Here is a 23,799-nt window from a genome sequence, read left to right as displayed (position 1 = left end):
GACATGAATACTAAGACTGCTGGGCCAACAGGCCCAGGACCATGACACGGACACCTCTGCTTCACCAGCCCTGTGGCAGGTGGTCCACCCCTGCCTCCTTAAACGGGTGTGTTTTAAATCCTTTACCTCTGTTGTGAACTTCACACAAGATTTGTGGTAACAAAATCAAACGGACGAGGATCTCGTTTGAAAAACACACACACTAACGAGACAAAATAAAAACAGATGTGGCGAGAGGAGTGTCATTTTTTAAATTTGTAGACGTCGTGAGGTGCCATGACGAGAAGGAGTCGCTGAGGGGATCGTCCACAAGATGGAAGCTGAGGCCTGGAGAGAGTTTTCAGGAGGATCGGAGATCACCTTCAGCACAGCAGACATCGCGTAGAGAGCTGTGCTACTGGGCTTCCAAGAGATCGTCATGAGGAGACTTTCCACAGCAAAATCTTAAATAAAATGAAAAAGTTTCGACGTTAACATTGAGGAAGACAACTAAGGTGTACGACGTGCTCTGCCTTAAAATCTTCAGCAGCGTTGGAACAAGAGAACCTGAGGGAGCGTGCCAAGCTCCAAAAAGTGACAGCACAGAGGAGGTCCAGCGATGGACTTGTGGTTCTGTGAACAACACAAATGCCAGGTGACTGTGAAATAACTAACAGCACTTTTTCCACAAGTGAAGCCAGTAACTTACTATCCTAAAATATTAGCTCTAGTTGCTCGTGCTTTACCTCCATGCGTGAGATCAGTATGTGCAGCAGCTTAAGCTGTACAATGTTTCAGGAAATAGTTTATTTCACCTTTTGACATTGTTAGTTCCACACGAGGTAGATGTCTACTACTGCAGCCTAAATTACATTTCTGTCACCTACAAGACACTTGTCTTTAATGTTACTATCACAACCACACATAACCATAAAGCGGTGCAGAATTGAATCCATCAACCCTTTTTGCCAACGAAAAAAGATGGCACTTTTCATGAGTAGCACGTGGAGAAAAAGTGTAAGCCGAGGGATGACTTAACAGATGTGCCACTCGTTGAGGGAAAGGTTTGGTTTGTTGATGGGTTGAGTTTTACAACAGCAGAGGGACAGAGGAAAAGATTCTAGCTTTAATGGAAGCGTGTAAAGGTGCAGAGAGACAATATACATTGATAGCCAGTATGTATTTGCTAAAGTACATTTCTTTGTAGTGTAGTGGGTGAGACGAGGTGTGAAGGGAAACCTGTAGAACACTCCAAACTCTTGCAAAATCTGCTGGAGGCAGTGTTATTACCCAGTAGAATTGCCTTTTGTAAATGTGCAGCACACATGTGAGGGAAAGATCCAGTTGCATTAGGGAATGCTTTTGCAGATAACATCACAAGAGAGGGAGCTTTAGTAGAACATGGTGTTAACATTTTAGCAGTACAACATCAGCAGCACATGTAGGGCCACTCACCTACTGCAGGAAAATAGTTGTGACTTACAGAGGGAGCGAGCTTGCAGGATGGTGTTTATTATCTGTGTGATAAACCAATACTGCCTAAGAATTTGTATAAGCTGCTATTTTGAGCCATCGGCTATGCCATGTCTCCACAGGAGGGACAGTATGATGGAAGAGGTAGTTTATACTCACTCTAGGATTAAATACCTTTAAAAAAAAAATTTGCAGGCAGAGAGAACTAATGGAACAGTAAAGTTTAGACTTAGGAAGACAGACAGCACATGGTTAGACTGTATAGAATTAGTTAAGATGTACATGAGGACTCCAACAGAGAACAGTCTGACTTTTGAGATTATATATGTTAGAGCATTTTGAGTTCTAGTCTTCTGTAGTGATGATAGAAAAGCAGAAGAGAGAGCATATTAGCAGATTAGATGCTTGAAATGTTTAAAAGTAAAGAAGTCATGAGAACAAATGACCTGCCAGATGATTCTGTTTCTCCGCAGGAGCAGAGTCTGAAGTCTGGAGATTGGATATTGATAAGCCATGGAGAGGAAATGCTGATCCAGTCCACGATGGGAAGGTGCTGCTAACGACGACCACAGCAGTGAAGATTGCTGGAAGAAACACTTGGATACATCAAGCGCACTGCAAGAAGGTGACACACATCCAGGCCAGCTCGGAGTAAGTGGCAGGAAGACCAGGTACAAAGGGGGGGAAAGCATCCCAGGGCCCTCGTATCAATCCCGGTGAAGAAACCAACTGAGCCTCAGATACTCATCAGAATGGCTGGGAATGTGCTGTGCATCTTCTGAGCCTGTGGACCCAGAGTGGGATGACAGGGAGCGCACTGGGACGAGCAAAACCACACCAGTACCCGCATGGGTTTTCAACAACTACTGGTGGCAGTTTAAGAACACAACCACTCACATAAGAACGAGACCAATGGTTATGCTTGTGATGCCACTGGCTACACATTCTTCTGGACTGTGGCCATATAGCATAACGGAGAGCGAGACAGTTTGTTTGGTTGCCTCTAGCAACACATCCAGGAGTAAACGTACTTGGAACACTGCCAACTTTTTCCACTGCTCTGAACCTGAATGGAAGGTTTGATTCACCAGTAGCTGGGAAGGTGAACTGCTCTGGTACGAACAGACCTGCTAGTCTGACTTTCCAGTATCTAACTCGCTGCAGGACATTGAACAGTCGTAAACGAACTGGAAACAGGCCAATTGCCTATGTATATGAAGGGCAATGGATTTAGTCCAAGTTGGAGATTTAACCATGGAATTTGTGCAACATCACCTATTCTTTTGTCTTCTGCAAGAAGGATGTAAACAGAGAAGCCTTTTGTCTCAATTTACATCATGAACACTTCTCTAAGCTGGTTGAGGTTTTGAGCCAAGAAGATCAAAACGCTTGATCCAATTTCCTTTACAAAGCTTTTTTCTGCGGTGACAACAAGACAGGAGAAGAGTTGTAAATGCAGATAATTCACCAGTTGACTCTAACCCCCAACAGGATGCCTACAGTGAGAGGATTTGGGGGTTGATAGGAGTCATAAAGAAGGGTGTTGACCAGGCTAACAGCTTTGAAGTTAGCTGAGAAGCCCACATGGACAAACATAAAGTAAACTGATGTGTTTGAATGCCTATGTCTGTATACAGTTGGATTGTAGTGACATATGATTTTTGAGAATTATGATTCTTCTTGTTTGACTTTTGACATTCAGTTGTTTACTTGCAGAAATACATGATGAATCGCACGACAGTGGATGCACCACAAGGCTGGATAGCTTGGTTAATGTCTGGATGTAGGATGCATTTTACCTTGTATAGATCAATGCTACTCAAATGATTCCTAAATACATTGTAATTATGTACTTTTATAACAATATGAATTGACTGAAATGAATGACATGACAGAAGCCTGTGTATAAATGACACCTGCACTGAAAATGTCAGAGAGTGCACATCTCCCCTGACTGTCATGAACTGGCTGTGTGGAGGCAGAAGAGGACCCAAACGCAAAACTCACGGAGACAAAAAGCTGAACTCAAAATCACTGCTTTATTGCAGGCTTCACAAAGAAACAGAACTAAACTGGGAATACTAACAGAAGACCGAGGGGAACACAGAAAGACCACACAGGATTCGGGGAGGAGACATTGACGACGCGACCCCGAACTGAGGGAGACATGCACATAAATACACAGAGGGTTAACGAGGGAAGTGGAAGCACACGGGGAACACAGCTGACACGATGAACATAACGAGACATGGCAGGAGTTGATAGGTTCGTAGCTTGAGCCTATTCGCTGGAAACGTTGAAGACAATATATTACAACAGCAAGCAAGGCACGAAGTAGGCAAAGTCTTCATCTTTCTCGTGCACGGGAGAGAAACCGGACAAACGCCGTTCCTTCGCTTGACCCCAGTTGCTCTCGTCCGCTCCCCCGTAACACTGCTCTTTATTGAGGTTACATGAATATGCATAGGTTCATTAACATATGACGTCTACATACAAACAAAGAGTTACCGTGTGTGTGTGTGTGTGTGTGTGTGTGTGTGGGGTCAGAGTGTGACCCCATAAATGACTTCCCTAAACCTGCTGGTCTGGAAGTCCAACAGTTCATCTAAACAAAAGGCACTTAGCCTAAAACAAATATAGCCACGTTTATCCTACCATAAAACAATAAAACAAGGTACGACCTCTTCCCATGCTCCCAGGATATAGGGTGTGCATTCCAGAGTGGAATGCACACCAAGCCTTTGCAGCCTGCTAAAGATCACACATCCTATCACTACACAATTGATTATACACCTCTAAGCATATATGGTTAAATATTTCTAAGCATAAATGACAATCAACAATACAAAACCTAACAGGAGTAAACAACACTGACGGGAGACTGCCAAGTAAAACAGGAAGTACACAGAGGTGCAGACAGAGGAGAGAGAGCACGGGCATAGTGGGCTGGGGAACCATGGAATGAAAACACGAGGGAGACGAGGGCTCAACAGTTACATAGAGGGTGCACACAGGGGATAAAAGTCACAAGGGGAAATCAAATAATGAACAAAATATAAAAAGACATGAATACTAAGACTGCTGGGCCAACATGGCCCAGGACCATGACATCCCCCCCCTCAAGGGCTGGCTCCCGACAGCCCAAACCCGAGAACCAAAACACAAGACAAACAGAAAACAACCCACCCAGGGCGGGAGGCGGGGGACCAGGACGGAGGGAACGAAACCAAACAAAAGACGAGGAGCATGAACCAAAACTGAGTCCACCAAGACACAAAAACAGTTCAAAACAGGGAGGCAAATGTCCAAAGAGGTCAGAAGGTCGACACCACAAAAGTTCAGTTCGGCTGTTTCCGGGGGGCCGCCACGTGAAAAGTGGCAGCAGAGCGCGTCCGGAGGCCGGCTGTGGGGAAGACGGCGGCGGCAGCAGAGCGGTTCCGGGAGGCCGGCCGCGGGGAAGACGGCAGCGGCAGCAGAGCTGGTCCGGAGGCCGGCCCGCGGGGAAGACGGCAGTGGCAGCAGAGCGGGTCCGGAGGCCGGCCGCGGGGGAAGACGGCGGCTCTCCAGCGTCGGGCGTACTGGTAGAGGCTTGGTGGGCACAGGATCAGACGAGGCAGGACCAGACGGTGGCGTGGCAGCCACAAGACCAGGCGACGTTGAAGGCAATGCATAGGCTGGACCGGGCGTGGGTGCAGCTGAAGCCGATGCAGGGGCCGGACCGGGCGAAGGCGGAGCTGATGCTGATGCCCGGACCAGGCAACGGCTGAACAGGCCCCTCGGACCCTCCAGCGGAGACGAGGAGGTGCTGGCCGGGCTGACCAGAGCCGCCAGTGGAGACGAGGAGGTGCTGGAGGGGTACTCCTGAACCCCCAGCGGAGACGAGGAGGTGCTGGAGGGGTCCTCCTGAACCCCAGCAGAGACGAGGAGCGGCTGGAGGGGTCCTCCTGAACCCCCAGCAAGAACAGACGCAGAGCCAGCTGGTGCGGAGACCTCTGGCTCAGCGGACGCTAACTGTAGCTGCACAGGGCACGCAGTCGGTTTGGGATGCAACGGCTGGGGCTGTGCAGGGCAAACAGTCTGTCCAAAGTCCGTCAGTACCACGCAGTCCTCAGCTGGCAGAGAAAGCCCACAAAGGCCTCCAGCTGAGATTGACAGTGTCTGAGCGGGTTGCTGAGCTATGAACTGAGCTGATGACAGAGTTAATGACTGAGCTGATAACCGAACAGGCAATGGAGCAAGAAACCGAGGTGGTAACAGAGCGGATGACTGAGCAGGTAATGGAGCTGATAACTGTGCTAGAGACTGAGCTGGTGACAAAACAGGAAACTGTGCTAATAACTGAGCTAATGACTGCGCTATGGACAGAAGTGCAAGTTGTAGTGGTGGTTGCAGTGATGGTGGGTCAGCAGGTAGTTGAACTGGTGACTGAACAGGTGACTGACTCTTGGCTGCTCTCCTCCGAGGAACAGGAACGGGTGCTGGGCCTGGCCGAACACCAGCCATCCCCACCCGAGGAACAGATACGGGTGCAGGGACGAGCCGGGCTCTGGCTGCCTTTACCCTGGGGGCCGGTGTAGGTGCAGGAGCTAGCTGGACCTCTGCCGCTCCCACCCGAGGAACTGGGACGGGTGCAGGAGCCAGCAGGGTCACAGTTGACCTCACCCGGGGAGCTGGAACAGGCGCAGGCGACGGCTGGGTGTCCATCAACCCCACCCGAGGAGCAGGTACGGGTGCTGGGATGAACGGAGCCTCTGCCAGGCTGGGGACAGAAGCAGGGACCAGCTGGACCTCAGCCACCCTCTCCCGAGGAACTGATACGGGAGCAGGGGAAAGCTGGGCCCGCGCTGCCCTGGTTACAGGAACTGGAGTTGGAGAGCTGAGCTCAGGAGCAGTAACAGACACTGGGAAAACCAAGTTAGTGGAGCCAAACACAGTTTCAGCAAACAGAGACTTATGGCAGGCCACTTTTAGCAACTCTGCTGTTCTTAAGCTGTCCATGTTAGAAGTAGCAGTCTTTAAAACAGTCATTGTACAGAAGGATCCAGGATTAGCAAACATGGGCGTGAGGGTAGGTAATGCAGGCTCTGGATTAACTGACCCAGAATTACCAGACACAGAGTTAACGGCCTCTGGATGATGCGCACAGAGTTTACAGTGCCAGAATTTTTTAATTCAGCCTGAACAGCAGTCTCTAGGGGGGCAATGAACTCAGTCTCATGCTTAATAGGTGCAGAGGTGAACTTAGAAACGTTATGAGGCCTGGAAACACAGTCATTTTCAAACTTACTATTCGTCTCTGATGTGTTACAGACGTGGAAAAACTGCGGACTCAGGAACAGAATATTGTCCGAGTCGGTCCGACTTGGAAGTGGCATGGAAGAAACAGTCAGATTCACTCACCACCGGAGTTTGCTCAGTAACTTTAGAGTGGCGACGTCGTGAGCGTCGTTTTTTTTCCTGGGAACTGTGCCGTGAGTTCCCGAGGCTGTAGACGCAGGCACCTCAGAGACGTCGGCTGACTGAGCCGATGACGGGCCGGGCTGCGTCGAAGAGACAGGGAGCTTGTGCAGCTCCGAGCGTGGAAGTCCCAGGAAGAGCGCAAAGGACTGCAGCGGAGATAGGCTGCTTGTCGGAGGCACGAAATCTCTCCTCGGCCGCCGAGTAACCCTCTTCTTTGCGCGGGACGTGGGCGGTGATTGGGGAGGTGAACCGGAAGTTGAGAAGGCCGGAGGAGTTGTGGCAGGCGATAGGCTGAACCCTCCGACTCTTATCACCGGGGGACGAGGTGGGGAAAAGGCAGTAGCGTTTGCAGTTTGGAGACTGCGCGGCCCACCTAGAGCCAATCGAGTCCCAGAAAAGGCAGACTCGCGCTCCCGGGCATGCCGAGCCTCCTGCCTTCTCCTCTCGTTAGGGAAGGCGGAGTCTGAACGCTGCCGGTTCCGTAGGGAGTTTGCTGGGTCCATTACTGGTCGCGTCGTACTGTCATGAACTGGCTGTGTGGAGGCAGAAGAGGACCCAAACGCAAAACTCACGGAGACAAAAAGCTGAACTCAAAATCACTGCTTTATTGCAGGCTTCACAAAGAAACAGAACTAAACTGGGAATACTAACAGAAGACCGAGGGAACACAGAAAGACACACAGGTTCAGGGAGGAGACATTGACGACACGACCCCGAACTGAGGGAGACACACACATAAATACACAGAGGGTTAACGAGGGAAGTGGAAGCACACGGGGAACACAGCTGACACAGATGAACATAACAAGACATGGCAGGAGTAAACAACACTGACGGGAGACTGTCAAAGTAAAACAGGAAGTACACAGAGGTGCAGACAGGAGGAGAGAGAGCACGGGCATAGTGGGCTGGGGAAACATGGAATGAAACACAAGGAGGGGAGACGAGGGCTCACAGATACATAGAGGGGCACATAGGGGATAAAAGTCACAAGGGGAAATCAAATAAGGAACAAAATACAAAAAGACATGAATACTAAGACTGCTGGGCCAACATGGCCCAGGACCATGACACTGACACTCTCTGCTTCACCAGCCCTGTGCAGGTGGTCCAACCCCTGCCTCCTTAAACGGGTGTGTTTAAATCTCTTTACCTCTGTTGTGAACTTCACACAAAGTTTGTGGTAACAAAATCAAACTGACGAGGATCTCGTTTGAAAAACACACACACTAACGAGACAAAATAAAAACAGACTGCTCAAAGCAAAAGCAGAGCCCTCACAGCTGGTAGTACAAAACACAGTGACAACATGCGTATTAGATACCCTCAGTCCCAAAAGCATAAATATGAAAAAATGGGATCACCAAAAATATCCTAAAAATGGCATTGAGGGGGGTGTTACAGAGAAAAAAAACCCCAAAAAGCAGCCAAATTTTCATCTGAAAATGTTTCATTTTAGTAAAAACAATGCTCTGTAGTTTGATACTGTCGTTACAGACAAAGCAGATGTTTAAAGCCTTTGGACGCACATTTGAAATGCACTCATTCTCCTTATCAGCTGGAAACATTAAAGCCGTAAAATGACTTTTTTGAACGGATAAAAACTATTGAACAACAGCAATGTTGAGCCTGTTCCAAAATTTGAATGTACATGTGTTGAAGGTGCGGGTCTTGTTGAATTATTAAACATACTTTCTTTAATTTTTCGAGCCACAAAAACAACAACTTTTAATTTTCTTCTGCTTAAGTATCGGCCTCGGATAGCTCTACTTATCATTGCTCAGTCAGTTGTCTGTTTGTGCTACTTTTTTCAAGGAGCAGTGGATTATTGGTAAGGGTGACTTTATGCATTTAGTTACTTAAGTGGAAGTACTGTGGAAAGTTTTACCTTACATACATAGGGCTGACAGTACAGCTTCTGAGGTATCTGTTTAGAAAATGATATAACCTATTCAAAGGTTCTTTGCAATTTTACATTGATAAACATTATCCTTAACACATTTGGCCCACATAAAGTACTATGGCCATCACACTGTCATTTAGAATTGTTTAAATAACTCGTGTCTTAAGTCCTTCCATCAAACAGAAAATAAAAAAAAAACATGGTTCACTTTTACATCACAAAATGTTAGAAATATAAGTCGTTCATAACTACCTGAAAGGTTGGGAGGTTAAAATGCAAACCAATGGAAGCAGATGTAGAAGACTATAATGTCACAGAGCACACGGTGTCTATTATTGTGTAGACATTTATAAATAAGAGCTTAATAAAGATGCTTAATTTCTTAAGATATAAACAGGTGGAGTGATCTTTATCAAAAGTGGATGTTGCATCTGTGGCTAAACCACTGTACCCAAAAAGTTTAAAAATCTACTGTGTGTGAGGCTGTGTAAGTAAAGCTTGCCCTTCACACCCACGTGTAACAAACCATTTGTTGGGGGTTGTGGATTTGACACCTCAGCATTGTGAAAGTGGGGGAAACATGTTTCTGGCTAATGGCTAATGTATTATTTGACTTCTAAGGCATACACACACACACACACACAAACACACACAGAGACGCAAGAACAAGAACAAGAACAAGAACAACACAGAGAAGAAGAAGAGGGGGTATTTTTACTATGCATCATAAAACGCAATCATTCATCTTCCAACTGTATCTTTCTGTTCTGGCTTTAGAATCATAGGTTGTTTACTGAGCCGTACTTTGGGAGTCATACTGTTGTGATACTGGGGAGAAAAGGGTAAGGTTTGATAGACTAAACTATTACACACAAAACTTGAAAAACCTAAAGAGTGTGTGAGACTGCTAGCTGTGTCGTTCAGCAATAAACTTATCTACAAATGTGTTAGTAAAGAGTGACTTGTACTTCTGTCCCATTAAGCAACGGTTTAACAAATTTCACTGCAAACTATAAAAGGAATCTGGATTTAAATATAACATAGTAGTGATGGATTAAGTGCAGGAAACACTAGTATAAGGTGTCTATGGAACAAATCTCCTTCAACGTTCAAAATGACCAAAGTGGATGACTACAAGCGTTTCTCTCAGTTGGTTGTGTTCAGGGAAAAAGCAGCTAAATACACTGTGACTGCTCCACATTGTTAGCGAGTTAAATCTGGATATCTGTAGGTTTTGTCAAACTTGGAGTGAACAAAAGCAGAAAAAACAGTAAAAGATGCAGACAGTGAAAGTCTGGTTTATTTCATGAACACAATGAAACATTTTACAGTCCGTAGAGCAAAGTAGCATACATGATAAATAGATACACATAACACGGACGGTGAGAAGTAAAACTCGTCGTCTTACCACATGTTATATTCTGTAAACTTAAAATAACCACAGAAATTAGTGTTTAGTGTTTTAAGTCATCTATTAAAAACATGAGTCAGCATTACTGAAGTGACACTTTAACGATGCTTCATATCACAGTCTTTATGATGATAAAACATGTTCTCTCGTTAGCACATGTCTGCGCTGTCACTTGTCATGAAAATGTCCAGAGCCAGGGTTCCTCTTCAATTACCATTGATCATTAATAGGGTCACAAAAGATTTGTCACATTATCCCCATACACAAAATGCTTTTATAGAAATCATTATGACACAAATATTTAGATTCTTGATTCACAATTTGCACGAACTCAAAACCTTTAGAGGTTCATATTTATAAAGTATCGCAAATAATACATTTATACCATTGTATGAGCTACACTTCTTGTAAAAAAACTGATGCGTTTGAAAAAGCTCCTGGCGTGACATTCCTTCTGTGAGGGCACACACACACACACACACACACACACACACACACACACACACACACACACACACAGAGAGAGAGAGAGAGAGAGATCATTAATACAAAGGATTGGAGCCGTTTTTGGATTTTCACTTGTTGGCTTTAATATGAACAGTCACATAAAATTCATTCCAATTTTTTGCCTTTGCTTCAATTAAGATGTTTCTTTAAATCTACAACAGCTTCCTTTTCAAAAGGTTTACTGACATAGTAAGGAAGTAGCTAGGGAACTCAGTAAGTATGAGCAACAATAGCTTAGGGACAGTTTCTACAATAAAAAGGAATTCATCATCATCTGCAGTTCATCAAAAAAAGTGCCATTAAAAACAATTCAACAATTCCTCAACACAACACGCGCTAACACAGAGACATTTATGCGCTGGGTATAACAGACATGCTTACTGTGTGAAAGGCCCTCGGATTTCTTGGAGTAGAGAAACACGCTTTATTGTTGCTTTTCTCTATTGTATAAGCAGCGCCCGACTGGCAGAAACGCTCTGTGCGGGTAGCAAAGTCGGCTCCAACGCACATCCAGGAATCCGTGTGAAAGAAAGGTGTCGCTGCAGCTAGGCTCTCAGGATAGTCAGGCTTTTATTTATATTTGCATTCTGGTGTGTTAAAACTAGCAGCCTCTGTGTCCCGCTTGGATCCTCATTCTGAAAATTCAGATATTTAAATAAAATGGTGAATTGGCTAGTGATGAGGAGCCACTTAGATCCGTAAAATGAGGTTTGATTAAATTAAACTCTTATGAACAGCTATGAATTCTACCTCTCTGCTGATGTGTTCCAAACAAATGATGTTTTCTACATGTCCAAACTGTGTGCTAACTACCGTGTGTCTGGGATCCGAAAAAATAAAAAGTTAAAACGCTATACCTTGCGGCAGTTGTGAAGTGCTGAGGAAAATACTGTGTGTCTGATGGGGTGTTTTTTATATAGGTGGACTTGGTTTCAGTTGGCCTCTGACATGATAAGATAAAGGAAACTGTTTGTAATGGAACTACAGTTGGGATGTGTGCTGGGATGCTCTTGATAAGGGAGCCTCTTTTATTGTTTTATGACTTGTTTTGCTGACTGTTGGGGGCCTAACTGTAACCCCCTCTGTCTAACTGTTGCAGAGTTAAGAATCTGTAGATTTTAGAAGTAACACAAGAAAAGTTTATTACTAAAGGTTTGTGTTTGTGACTAGTAGATAATTATAGGGCTAGTTGCATTAAAGGAACATTGGGGGTTGATACAGTGCTAGTGTGGCTAGGTGTGAATATGTGCTTTTAGAAGTATCACAGTTTATTTCTAAAGGGATACATCTTGTTTGTGGTATTCTGTTTAAAAACATTTAGCCTGTGAAACTATTAGAAAAGTGAAATCTTCCTAAACTAGTTAAATTAAATGCTGTGTGGGAATACAAGGTTTTTAGAAGTATCACTGTTTATTTCTAAAGGGATACCTGTTATTTGTGGCACTCTGTTTGAAACTATTAACCTCTGTGTGTTTCAGAGCACTAAAGAAAAAGCTAAATGCTCCTAACTAGTTAAAATACCCCTAAACTAGTTAAATTAAATCATCTATGTCTAAATAACAGAGCTCTGAGACCTATACAACCCTTTAAAAAGAGTTTAATTAAAACACATAATGGTTTCATTAAATAAAACGCTATTAAACGCTCATATGATCCCTGAACTGAAGTGTGTGTGTGGGGGGGGGGGCAAAAAAAATATAGGTATATTAGGGAAAGGGGAAGTGGTGAGGGGAAAAGGGGAAGTGGGGGTGGCAAAAAAAAGTGCAGGTATATTACTACTCAAAAGAGTGTGCAGACCAGCTGGCTGGGGTCTTCACTAAGATCTTCAACACTTCACTGTCCCAGTCCTGCATCCCGCCGTGCCTAAAGTCAGCCACAATTGTCCCACTGCCAAAGCGTACTAACATTAGCAGCCTCAACAACTACCGACCAGTTGCTCTAACACCTGTTATAATGAAGTGCTTCGAGAAACTGGTCCGACGTCACATCATGTCCTGCTTGCCACCCACACTCGACCCGCTCCAGTTCGCATACAGAGCTAACAGATCAACTGAAGAGGCCATTGCTACAACGCTCCACACCACTATCTCTCACCTGGAAGTGCAGGGCCATTACGCCAGGCTGCTCTTTGTTGACTTTAGCTCTGCTTTCAATACGATACTCCCGGACAGACTAATAGTTAAACTGCTGGAAATCGGACTTCCTTCTACCACCTGCCGCTGGATCAGAGACTTCCTCTCAGACCGTGTACAGAGAGTTAGAGTGGGGCCTCATCTTTCCTCAGCTCTCAGCCTCAACACCGGCTCTCCACAAGGCTGTGTACTGAGTCCCCTACTGTACACTCTGTACACACATGACTGTGTTAGTTCCCACCCAGACAACACAGTCATCAAGTTTGCAGATGATACCACCGTGGTGGGGCTCATCTCAGGGGGAGATGAGACGGCGTACAGAGCTGAAGTTCAGAGGCTGTCAGATTGGTGTGTAGATAACAACCTGGACCTCAATACCACCAAGACAAAAGAACTGGTAGTTGACTTCAGAAGGAGGAAGTCCGAGCTGCAGCCTGTCAGCATCAACGGGGAGTGCGTGGAAAGGGTCTCCAGTTTCAAGTTTCTGGGTGCGCACATAGACACAGACCTCCTATGGAGCTCTAACACCTCTGCGGTCTTAAAGAAGGCCCAACAATGTCTCCACTTTCTGAGAATCCTCAGAAAAATGGACCTGAAGAAGGAGCTGCTGACCGTCTTCTACCGCTGCTCCATTGAAAGTGTGCTGACATATTGCATCAGTGTATGGTTCTCCAGCTGCACCACAGCACACAGAAAGGCACTCCAGAGGGTCATCAATATGGCCCAAAAAACCATTGGACAACCTCTTCCCTCCCTGAAGGACCTGTACAGCACTCGCTGTCTCAAGAGGGCACGCAGCATCCTACGGGACTGTACACACCCAGGACACCGGGTGTTTAAGCTGCTGCCGTCTGGCAGGAGGTTCAGGCTGCTGAGGTCCCGAACAAATAGACTCAAGGACAGCTTTTACAACAGGGCAATAGCCCTGATCAATGCAAATAGCTGACCTGACTGGCTACCTCTCTGGACTTTTTTAGGGGGGAGGTAACAATGTTTAAACAATAACAATAATAATATTTATAAGAAGGTGCAATAATAATTAATGTGCAATAATAACAGTGTGCAATACACATACACTTATTCTTCTTTTTTTATACTAAGTTAATATACCGTGTTGTGTTGTTTGTGTTGCGTTGTGATGTGTCATATCGTGTCGTGTTGTGTTATATGTAGTGCCGACGTAGGACAGTTTTCCAATTTCATTGTACTACTGTACTTTGTATGACTGTGCAATGACAATAAAAAGTTATCTTATCTTATGGCCATCATCCAGTGTTTTGTCAGTCCAACCATTTGATGTTGAGCACATCTCAGTGTTCTTTCTCTGCCTCACTTTATCTCTGTAGTAAAAGTTACTTTATTACAATTGTCACATTTATTCAACATAATTTCACTTCAGTTTGCATAATTTTAGCCTGATTTCTTATCATCTTCTTATCATCTTGATTAGAAATACATTGCTCTTTGTACTTCACATACAGTTTTCAATTCTGATTACTTCATTGTAACTTAGAATTTGCTTTCTCTCCTTATATCAGTAAATATGTGAACTTCAGTATTTATCAATCACAATACACCCAAAAATTACTTCTTCTGATTGCCCATGCATAATAAAATCACTTTGTTTTTAAATTATTACCTCTTGATCATATTTTGATTAGATTCATGATTTGATTAAAGCAAAAATAACTATCAGCAAAAGCACATGCATAAATCTCTGTCACTGCACTCTTTGTCACATTACACCCACGAAAGCTGGATTTTAGGCCTTTTAATTCACTTCTGTCTGTCTTCTTGAAACCATAAATATTCCACAAAAACCTACTGGTTAGAGGATATGCTTCTCTTTATGGTATTTTAAGATTTTAGTACATGAGCAGAATTTTCACCTTTGTTAGCCACCAAGCTATAATTAAAGTCTCCAGATTTAGTCACAACCTAAAATATTTACAAAATAATATATAATATTGCAACATAATTACAAAAAGGAACAACAGTCCATCAAGCCTAAACATTTAGATTTACCTAGCTGGATTAGATGAGTTTTCAGAAAAGGAAGACGAGCTATTCTACTAGCTCACTTGTCAAATAATCCAATAAAAATAAGCCTATATATACGTTTAACAAGCTAGCCCCTTGCTTATAAAATAATTCCAACTTTGATTTTCGATCTAGCCAGTACGAAGTGTGTCATAATGTTTTGGTGCCCACACTAGGCGGGTGACAAGTATATCCTGCTTGGCCCAAATGCTCTGGTCCCAGCAGTACTCTGGAGAGAGCAGCCTGCTTGGTTTATGAACCCAAAAGTACTTGTTTAGATGGCTCTCATCGTGCCACAGAGCCTCCACATCATTTATTTTATCCTCCATGATGCCCAGATAACAGGCATCTACCAAATGCTTTACATTTTGCCACGTTCCTCCAAAGATAGCAGCATGGTAGTAGAAATCTCCAGTTTCCATGAAGGCTTTAGATTTGGGGTTTCTGTCGTAGGTAAACCGGGCTTTTGGTAATTTATAATAGTGGGCATGGAGCAAAGCCACAGAATCACCCAGTGCCTCAGACCCAAATCTCCCCTTAAACTCCTGATCCACATCAAAACAGAAGACATAATGAAATCTGTGACGGATCTCTGACTCTATAGCTTCTGATATTGTCCTCATTCGCATCATAGAAATGTCTTGCCACCTGGTGTGCTTTCCCACCTGGATAACCTTTATGTTTCTGTGAGAAGCAAGTGTGATGTTTGGTACTTTGTCTGGTAAGTCTGTAAACACATAATACGTCACTGGTAATCCCAACATAAAATGTTGTTCTGCTGAGATGAGGAAAGTCTTGAGGTAGGCATCCAGGTACCTTAATGAGAGACAGAGAAAAACAAATGATTTTTTATTTGTAAATTATTGCAAAACAATACAAAACCCATCCTGTTTGTATATTTCTTCACTATCTTTGATGCACCAAAAGTAATTATTTCAATCTGAGCCAAGGTTCAATCGTCCACACCCAACAAACAGCAAGGCAAGCTGGTGTTTATTGGTTATGGGTCATAAAGGCCAACTACTCCAGATACTAATTACCAATTACATTTTTAAAAGCTAAAAAAAAAAAAAAAAAAAAAAAAAAAAGCAACAAAGAAGGCAACATGCAAGAAAGCAAGAAAAGACCTAGACATGACTATAATGCTAATAATAATAATAATAATAATAATAATAACCGTTGATGTCTGTGCGCAAATTTATTCAGGTTTAGATGTCTGGATTTCAAAACAGTTTGGTCAAATTTGGTCAAATTTCTTTGTATTTGTGCATGAATTGGAGCACATATTTGTGACTCCTCAAAAGTTACACAGAAATCCATGTACACATTTGTAAACATTTGTTTGTGCTTGTGGATCTTATCGTATGCATTTTCTAACATTTTGAGTTATTTTCAAGTGTTAGAAAATCAGCACTGCTCAGTGTTAGTCTTTGTTAATCTTCAAAACTGACTAGGTTACTTTTAAACATATAACACTGTCAAAAGTGTTAATTTAACACTCAACAGTGTTAATTTAACACTGGAGATTTTGATGTGTACAGCTGTTAACAGTGTTTTGACTGTTTTTAATCATGAAACTCTCTAAAGACTGTTCTTCCATTGTTTCTTTTTGCTTTTTTTCCTTTATTGAGAGTAAAAAAAATCTTACTTATGAACACTCCCAAGCAGGTTATTTTATTCTATAGTTAGTTTGTGTTTTATTGTGTAAATGCTTCTTTAATCATGTCTCTCTGGTTTTTCTTTTTTCTTTTTTTTAACACACTTTCAAATTTGGTTACTGTCTGCTTGTCACAAGTGCTATTGTAACATTAACCTCCAAAAATATTTTATTTTAACTGTACTTTGATGCAGAAGTTTCCTAAATTGTGTGCACAAGCTGCATGTGTTTATTCTACTAAAAACAACATCTTAAAAATCAAATACAAGTATGGGACATTATAATTACCAGGCAATGGTGTCCAAATTTTGAATATCTCTTACCCAAAGTTAAGTGTGTCATCCAAATTAATGTGGTGGCTTGGTTCTCGTTCAGGATATAATTTTATCATCAGGATAGTGTTCCTTAAATATCTGATACCAGAAAAATAAGCACCACAAGACATAACAACAAAATTAATTGTTTGAAAAGGTTGCTACATCATATAGATATTACATATCAATATGCTTTTGAAAATAGTGCCTTAATACATACCTTGTATATAAGGGAGTAGAACCGAGGATGACCAACAGCAGACAGCAGAGGATTCCATCATTTTTACTTAGAGAAATTAATAAAAAATAATAATATTAAAAATAATACTAAATAAATCAAATAAAGTTTGGGCCTCACTTCATTGTTTTTCCTTTGACAGGTATACCAATATTTAGCATCAATTAACAGATAAATGTCTTTACATAGGTAATTCATGAAGATTGCTAAAGCCTGAGTCATGCAGGCTTACAATGCTGTTGGTGAACATTTTGGGAACCATCATTCAATGGGGAAAAATGTGTATTCCGCTATTGCTTGCAATGCTAAAAGCCACTATAGTGAAACTAGTCACAAAGCTGTATATGGTACTGCACTGAAAACCTCCTTGCAATTGGTTAGGTCACTAGTGGGCTAGTAGGTAGTAATAACGTCTGGCTCCAAAACACTGACATGGTGGCAGCCAAAATGTTGTCCAGAAAGTCCAAAATCAATTGGGGACATTATGGTTATTTTTATGTTTTTTATACCTACAGATAAAACAACAAGGTAAGAAAAACAATAAGTTAGAAAGATTTCTAGAAATGCTCTCTCCTTCACTTGATACAAGTTTTTATAAAATAGAATCAGGCAAAGTGAAATCAATCCTCTTCTGATTACAATGGAAGAGTCTCGTTTGTTGTCAACTCACAATTCAAAATCCAGTTTCTGTAATAATAATGCCCCCCCCCCCCCCCCCCCCCCACACACACACACACACACACACACTCCTACCAACAGCACCACCATCTTGGCCCACGCTCCTACCTCATTGTTAGGGAAAACAGCCCTGTCATTTTCTTCTTAAGCAGCGTTCTGATGGAGGAGAAAGGGATGGCTGGTTGACAGAATTAGACCTTATTGAAAAGGAAAAAAATAGTGAGCCCAACCTTGGGATAAATAAAGTAATAAAGTATCTTATTTCATGTAAGATATTTTCATTATCTTACATTCATTTCCTGGATAACCTGCCATATCCATAAATTATAAACTGCTCAAAACTGTTTTAGACCAACAAAGTCTATTGCTCATTTTTACAATTAAGATCAATTGATGTAAATCCGTGAATGTGAAAGCTTGATTCATTTTATCCAAAGTCTAAGCTACATCTGCAACTCCTCCTATACTATCCTATACTTTGACCCAAACATCAAAATGATCTAGTGGCATCTAGGATTAATTTCTCCAATCTATAGCTTAAAGAATGTTTTTACCATTGAAAATTAGGCACAATTTTATGACATACTGGTTTATCTTAATTAAGGCAGATGGACATTGGTGGGAAGTACACTGTTAGCCTTTGCAGTAACTTCCATAGCTTAGTACTGCAAAATCAACAGTAAAAAACTCTAAAGGATTATTAGCAGTTTAGTACTGTAATTTGCATGTAATTGTGGGAAAATTCCATGAGATTACATTATTTTTACGGTAACTCACCGTACTCATGGAAACAGCTGTAAAATACAGCAAATGTAACAATTGGTGATGTTCCTGAGATTATACTACACCATCCGGATTTCTGTTGTTTTCTACTGTAGATCTAAGAGTAATTACTTAAATCCTCATTCAGAGTGTATTACTATAAAATGCGATTCCCTGTGAAAGTAGTATAACATATAAACTACAATATACAGCATAATTTTTAACTTAAGGAGTAAGTTGCAGCCACACTAAAATTTAATTCCTTGAACTGAATGGAACCTCATATACTAATAAATGTATTTGTTTATTCAAACAATGTGAAACATTATTAATACTATTAATTAATAGTGTACTTGTAAGGTTAGTATTGTGATAGAGTCGAGTATATTTTAATTATACTCTTGTAGACATTATGACATTATGCTAGTACAATTATGGTGAACAAAAAGTACATCTAAAAGTTAATTTCAAGAATACTGTTATGTACTAAAACGGGGGCCAATATAGTCACAAGAAGCATTATTAGTATACGTACTAGGTAAGGTATACTTGGGAAATATAACTGAAGTATACTTATTTTTTGTATGGCCAGCAACAAAAACTAATGGCTACATTTAGAGTAATGTTTAAAAATGACTTCATTTAGCAGGGTGTTCCTTTTTTCTCTTCTTATTCTTTCTTATACTGGACCTTCATTTGTTTTTTATAAGGTGTTACTTTTTAACACACCTCTGCCTAGCTACAGTGAACTAACCTAATAATATGCTCTGGTCTGGTTTTCTTAGTTTTGCATGTTTAAGCCGCAGTTCAGACTCAAACAAAGCTGCAAAGCAGGAGAACAACATGACCATCAACTATTCTGTGCCACAGATCCAGTTCGCTGCAGCACAGAGTGATGATGAGACCGTTAACGTGTGCAACTTAGAAGTAGTCAGAGGTAACTGGATGTTCAATCGGATTGAATGCAAGGTTGATTGGATTATATCTGAAGATCATATGCTATTCGTGATAACTCTGCTAGACTCCAAATTGCTCATCCATGCGGGAGTATCTCAAAATTAAATGAAATCACTTAACACTTTTTCCCTAAAGCGGACTGACATGGGACACATTAAAGTTGGATCGGAACCAGCTAATCAGTCTGAAGGTAAGTGTTTTTTTCACTTATTCGAGAGAAGTCCGAAATGCGTTCTTATTACTGTTTGTTTTGACTTTTAAGCTACCCTACCAGGATATTTTCACTCAAATGCTAAGACAAAATGTCAATATCTATGAATGTGGAGACTCAAAAGACTAGTTAGGTAATAGTTGCCGATGGATTTGAGACTTGATAGAAACTTGGACGTTTGCAACAGGTGAATCGGTGAACTACCAAGGTTGCGGCCAAATGCTTAAAGCTGTTAGCTGGTCAGTGTTTTCAGGTGTGCTTGTACTACCTGTACGGTGCAGAGTGCTGACTAAATCATGTTAAACCCATTAAAGCGTCGAGCTCAAATATCTTTTCATTTTTGTGCACTGTTCTCTTGTCGGCACACATTTTCTGTTTATTGAAGCCTTTTGTGAATAATTTTGATCATGTAAAAACTGGGAATTGGTCCCTACTGACAATACTCTTATTTTTTGCATTGCATATGTCATTTAGGAAAGGTAATTGGTCACTGAACTTTTTGCAACTATGTGTATTTCTAAATTTTGTGGCTTCAGTGCACGCAAATTTATATTGTTCGGTTTGCATGTTAAAAGCCTGTCAAGCACCCCAAGGCTGATTATGCTTGGTAAGAAGTCATTTATGAAATAGAGCTGATTAGACCATATTAAAATTTCTGTTTGGCACAGGAGCTTTTCGTGGACAGAGGTATCCAGTCTCTGTTTTGTTAGCTCAAATTTCTGTAATTTCCTTTATAAACCAAGGTTGTTGGACATGTGTCTCAGTGAATCCAGCAAAGTAACAATATCAAATTTCACATTACATATTACTGATCAACATAGTAGTCTAGCTACACCAACAGCAGAAATACTGAAGTCAATACTGTAAAGTTTAACAGCAGCACAAACTATATAAACTCCAAAATAACCATCCAGTTGATTCATCTACGGTAATTTAACTGGGCTGACTGTTTGTTAGGTGTGTTTAATGGGCAGAATAATTCCCAATTATGTACAATTATAATATGTTAAAACAGACTTATGTACATGAGGCCATTAATAATTAACTGTACATAGCTATTTGCTTTATGACTATCTAGACAGTGTGAAGAAGTGAAGTATTGAAATTATTTTATGTTGCATAATGACAACATGTTGCCCCTATACATTTAAGGACAAAGTTCAATGACTGCCACCTGCTGGATGGTGAGTGCAGAGGGGCGTGTAATTGTTGAGCTGGACAAAGAGAACATCTTTGCTGATGCAATGTCAGTCTTCTTTGGTATTGAACCTGGAATACCAGGAGTCAGCGTGTGCAAGGTTTCTTGTAAGGATAAACCCTGAAGAGGGAACAAAATGTACCTCCAAGTTTGGGACAAGCAGAAGGACTGGGACCACTGTGAAGCGAAAGGTTGTTCACATTAACCCTCATGTCACAACTTTCCTCCAGCGGCTTACTGAATTTGAGTGGAGAACTTCATATTAGGTAACTGTTTTTGCCATTTTTAGTGAATTTCTTGTATAATTTAAGTGACCAATGTGTTGTTACCCATGTCTCCACAGATGATCCATGGCCCATGCTTTCTGGACCTTTACACAAGACGAGCAACAATGAAGACAAGCTCTCTTGATCTTGCAAGACGCTCAAGCTCTCTTGCCATCTTGCAAGACGCTGTCTCTGTCCAATAGGTTTTTTGAGTGCAACAGTTTCTTTTCAGTTTTTGATTTTGGAAATGTGTATTTCAGCAGGGAAAAATCAGAATTGAAATAAAGTGGTGTAAAGCACATGAATTATATTTTGTGTGTCTGTCTCTATCTATCTATCCATCCTTCCATCCATCCATCCATCCATCCAATTTTTTTGGAACCCTCCAGTTTCTTATAGTATGTTACTGTTAACTGAAATTACTGTAAATTACGACCTGTTAAACAGTAAATGACCGCCTGTTGGGACACGGTATCCTGTAGTAGAGATGAATATTTTTGGTACTGATGATGCGTGATAACGGTAAGTTACTGGTTAATATATTGCAGTTTATTACCTTGCAGTGGGCTTACAGTGACATACCGTGAATAAACGGTAGTATACCAATTTCTTAATCACAGTATGATGTTACTTTGTTGACGTAATTTACGACATAACGGTATCTCACTGGCGTCACTGTCGCCAGTGAGATACCGTAAAAAAAGCTACGGTGCGTTACCATAATTTGTCCAAGAGTATTATACCACACCAGCAAAAAATGGTATCATCCTGCAGAACGGTAAGCTACCGTAACACGGCGTCACAGTATGACGCTGGCAACAGTGACGCCAGTATGTTACCGTAAAGTGGCGATGAAAAGTCTAACAGTATAGCTTTAGAACTGAGTGACAGTATAGTGTAGCATACAGAAGGTGAAATGAGTATTGAACACATCACCAATTTTCCAAGTAAAAGTATTTCTAAAGGTGCTACTGGCATGTTGGTAGCAACCCATCGAATCAACACATTCAAATAAATCAACCCATAGCTGTCCATAAAAATTGCATAATAATGAGAACTGAAAGACCAGTCAAGTATCGAATATGTTTACAGAAATGTATTTCATATTTCATACAAAATCCTTTGCTGGTGATGACAGCTTCAACACACCTCCTGTATGGAGAAACTAGTCGCATGCATCAAGTGTGATTTTAGCTGATTCTTCTACACAAACAGTTTTCAAATCCTGAAGGTTCAGTTGGCCCCTTCTATGAACTTTCCATAGATTTGATCATGTCTGTGGGTTCTCAAGAAATTTCATCGACATGTTCAAAAAAAAAAAAAATGTTTTTCCAAAAGACAGGGAGCACAAAATGGAGTGTCTTAAACTGGTACAACCTGTCTTATTAAAAATATGAGGAACATAAATATGTTTTTGTTCTTTTTACATTACCTCCGGTGCCATTGTTTAACTCAGTTGAATGCACAAGTCCAGTAAAACCAGTTTTATTTGGACCTCTTGAGAGACAGCAACCATTTACCATTAGATTCCTGGCCACAAACCTGTGTTAGTGTTAATGATGAGAATAACAAGAAATTTGTTAAAAATGAAATGAAAAAAAAAGTACTGTAGTCTAAATCTTCCATGCTTAAAATTTAAACAAAATTCATACATGGTTGCCAGTTGAACCACACTCAGTATTTATAGTGCATAAAATGTGAAAATTCACTGAAGGATTTTGAAGGGTCATTATTTAAATTGGACTTATCTCCAGAGGGCCCCAAACTACAAAAACTACAGTATCACAAGTGTTGTTTCCACTACACGAAGAACAGGATGAAATGCCTACTAAGTGCTGTGAACTAAATAATAATATATCCTATTAATTCATTTTACATTTTCTACATTTTTTCCACAGATAAAATTTGTTACTATATAAGTCACAGAGTAGGTGAGTGACAACTCTTTTATGTAGAAATTTAATGAGGAGTCAGGAGTACATTTTATATTTTAATTTTATTTACATTATTATTATTATTATTTTTGGCAGAGTTACTTTGTACGTGTTCACTTGTAGGAAAGTAAAGTAAAAAAGTAAACTTACCTGGATTCACAGATACATCCAACACCTCGATTTAACTGTATAAAATCTCTTTGCAGCTCACAGCCTGACACATACTAACACAACAGCATATAGCACAGACATAAAGACGGCGAGGCGTGATTGCAGGTGCCTCTCAGGTGCGTCCGCCTCAACACACCTTAGTTGTTCACACAAAGCATAAAGGTAAAAAACAATATATACAGTGTTATCTTCATTTTAGATGTCATAAAGTATTTGCGGCTCTTTGGATGTGAAAGGTTGCAAACACGTGGTTTAACTGATATGACACGTATCACGAAGGGTAAACATTCAGTGTACTTTAAGACTGTACACTGCTGGAAAAAAAATTAAAGTACAGACAACCACAGGTGGAAGAGTACAGACATTCTGTATTTATGTAGAAATACAGATACTAGAAAAAAATGTTGAAGTCGAAGTTGAACTGAGCGTCTGTACTGATGTAAAAGTGAAAGTCAGAAAGTAAGTACTTTGGAACATGTTTTTACCAGCTATTTCTGTCCAAACCTAA

General features: G+C 41.3%; 1 protein-coding gene and 2 long non-coding RNA genes across 3 annotated transcripts; all 3 read right to left on the bottom strand.

Moving 5' to 3' along the window:
- Positions 1 to 14,175: 14,175 nt before the first annotated feature.
- On the bottom strand, positions 14,176 to 16,275 carry LOC120742240 (N-acetyllactosaminide alpha-1,3-galactosyltransferase-like). The gene is made up of 2 exons (XM_040045424.1): positions 16,254 to 16,275; positions 14,176 to 15,755 (listed from the first exon to the last, which is right to left on the bottom strand). The coding sequence occupies exons 1-2, from the start codon at positions 16,273 to 16,275 to the stop codon at positions 15,037 to 15,039; spliced, it is 741 nt and encodes a 246-aa protein (XP_039901358.1). The 3' UTR covers positions 14,176 to 15,036.
- Positions 16,276 to 16,566: 291 nt separating this feature from the next.
- On the bottom strand, positions 16,567 to 23,399 carry LOC120742286. Its single transcript, XR_005697836.1, has 4 exons — positions 23,271 to 23,399; positions 17,901 to 17,989; positions 17,097 to 17,162; positions 16,567 to 16,975 (listed from the first exon to the last, which is right to left on the bottom strand). It is a non-coding gene; the product is annotated as an uncharacterized LOC120742286 (long non-coding RNA).
- On the bottom strand, positions 19,237 to 21,426 carry LOC120742287. Its single transcript, XR_005697837.1, has 2 exons — positions 21,090 to 21,426; positions 19,237 to 20,861 (listed from the first exon to the last, which is right to left on the bottom strand). It is a non-coding gene; the product is annotated as an uncharacterized LOC120742287 (long non-coding RNA).
- Positions 23,400 to 23,799: the final 400 nt, after the last annotated feature.

The sequence above is a fragment of the Simochromis diagramma genome, unplaced genomic scaffold (genome assembly GCF_900408965.1).
Source record: "Simochromis diagramma unplaced genomic scaffold, fSimDia1.1 OVJJ01000079.1, whole genome shotgun sequence".
Classification (NCBI taxonomy): Eukaryota; Metazoa; Chordata; class Actinopteri; order Cichliformes; family Cichlidae; genus Simochromis; species Simochromis diagramma.
This window is presented reverse-complemented; position numbering and strand designations above follow the sequence as displayed.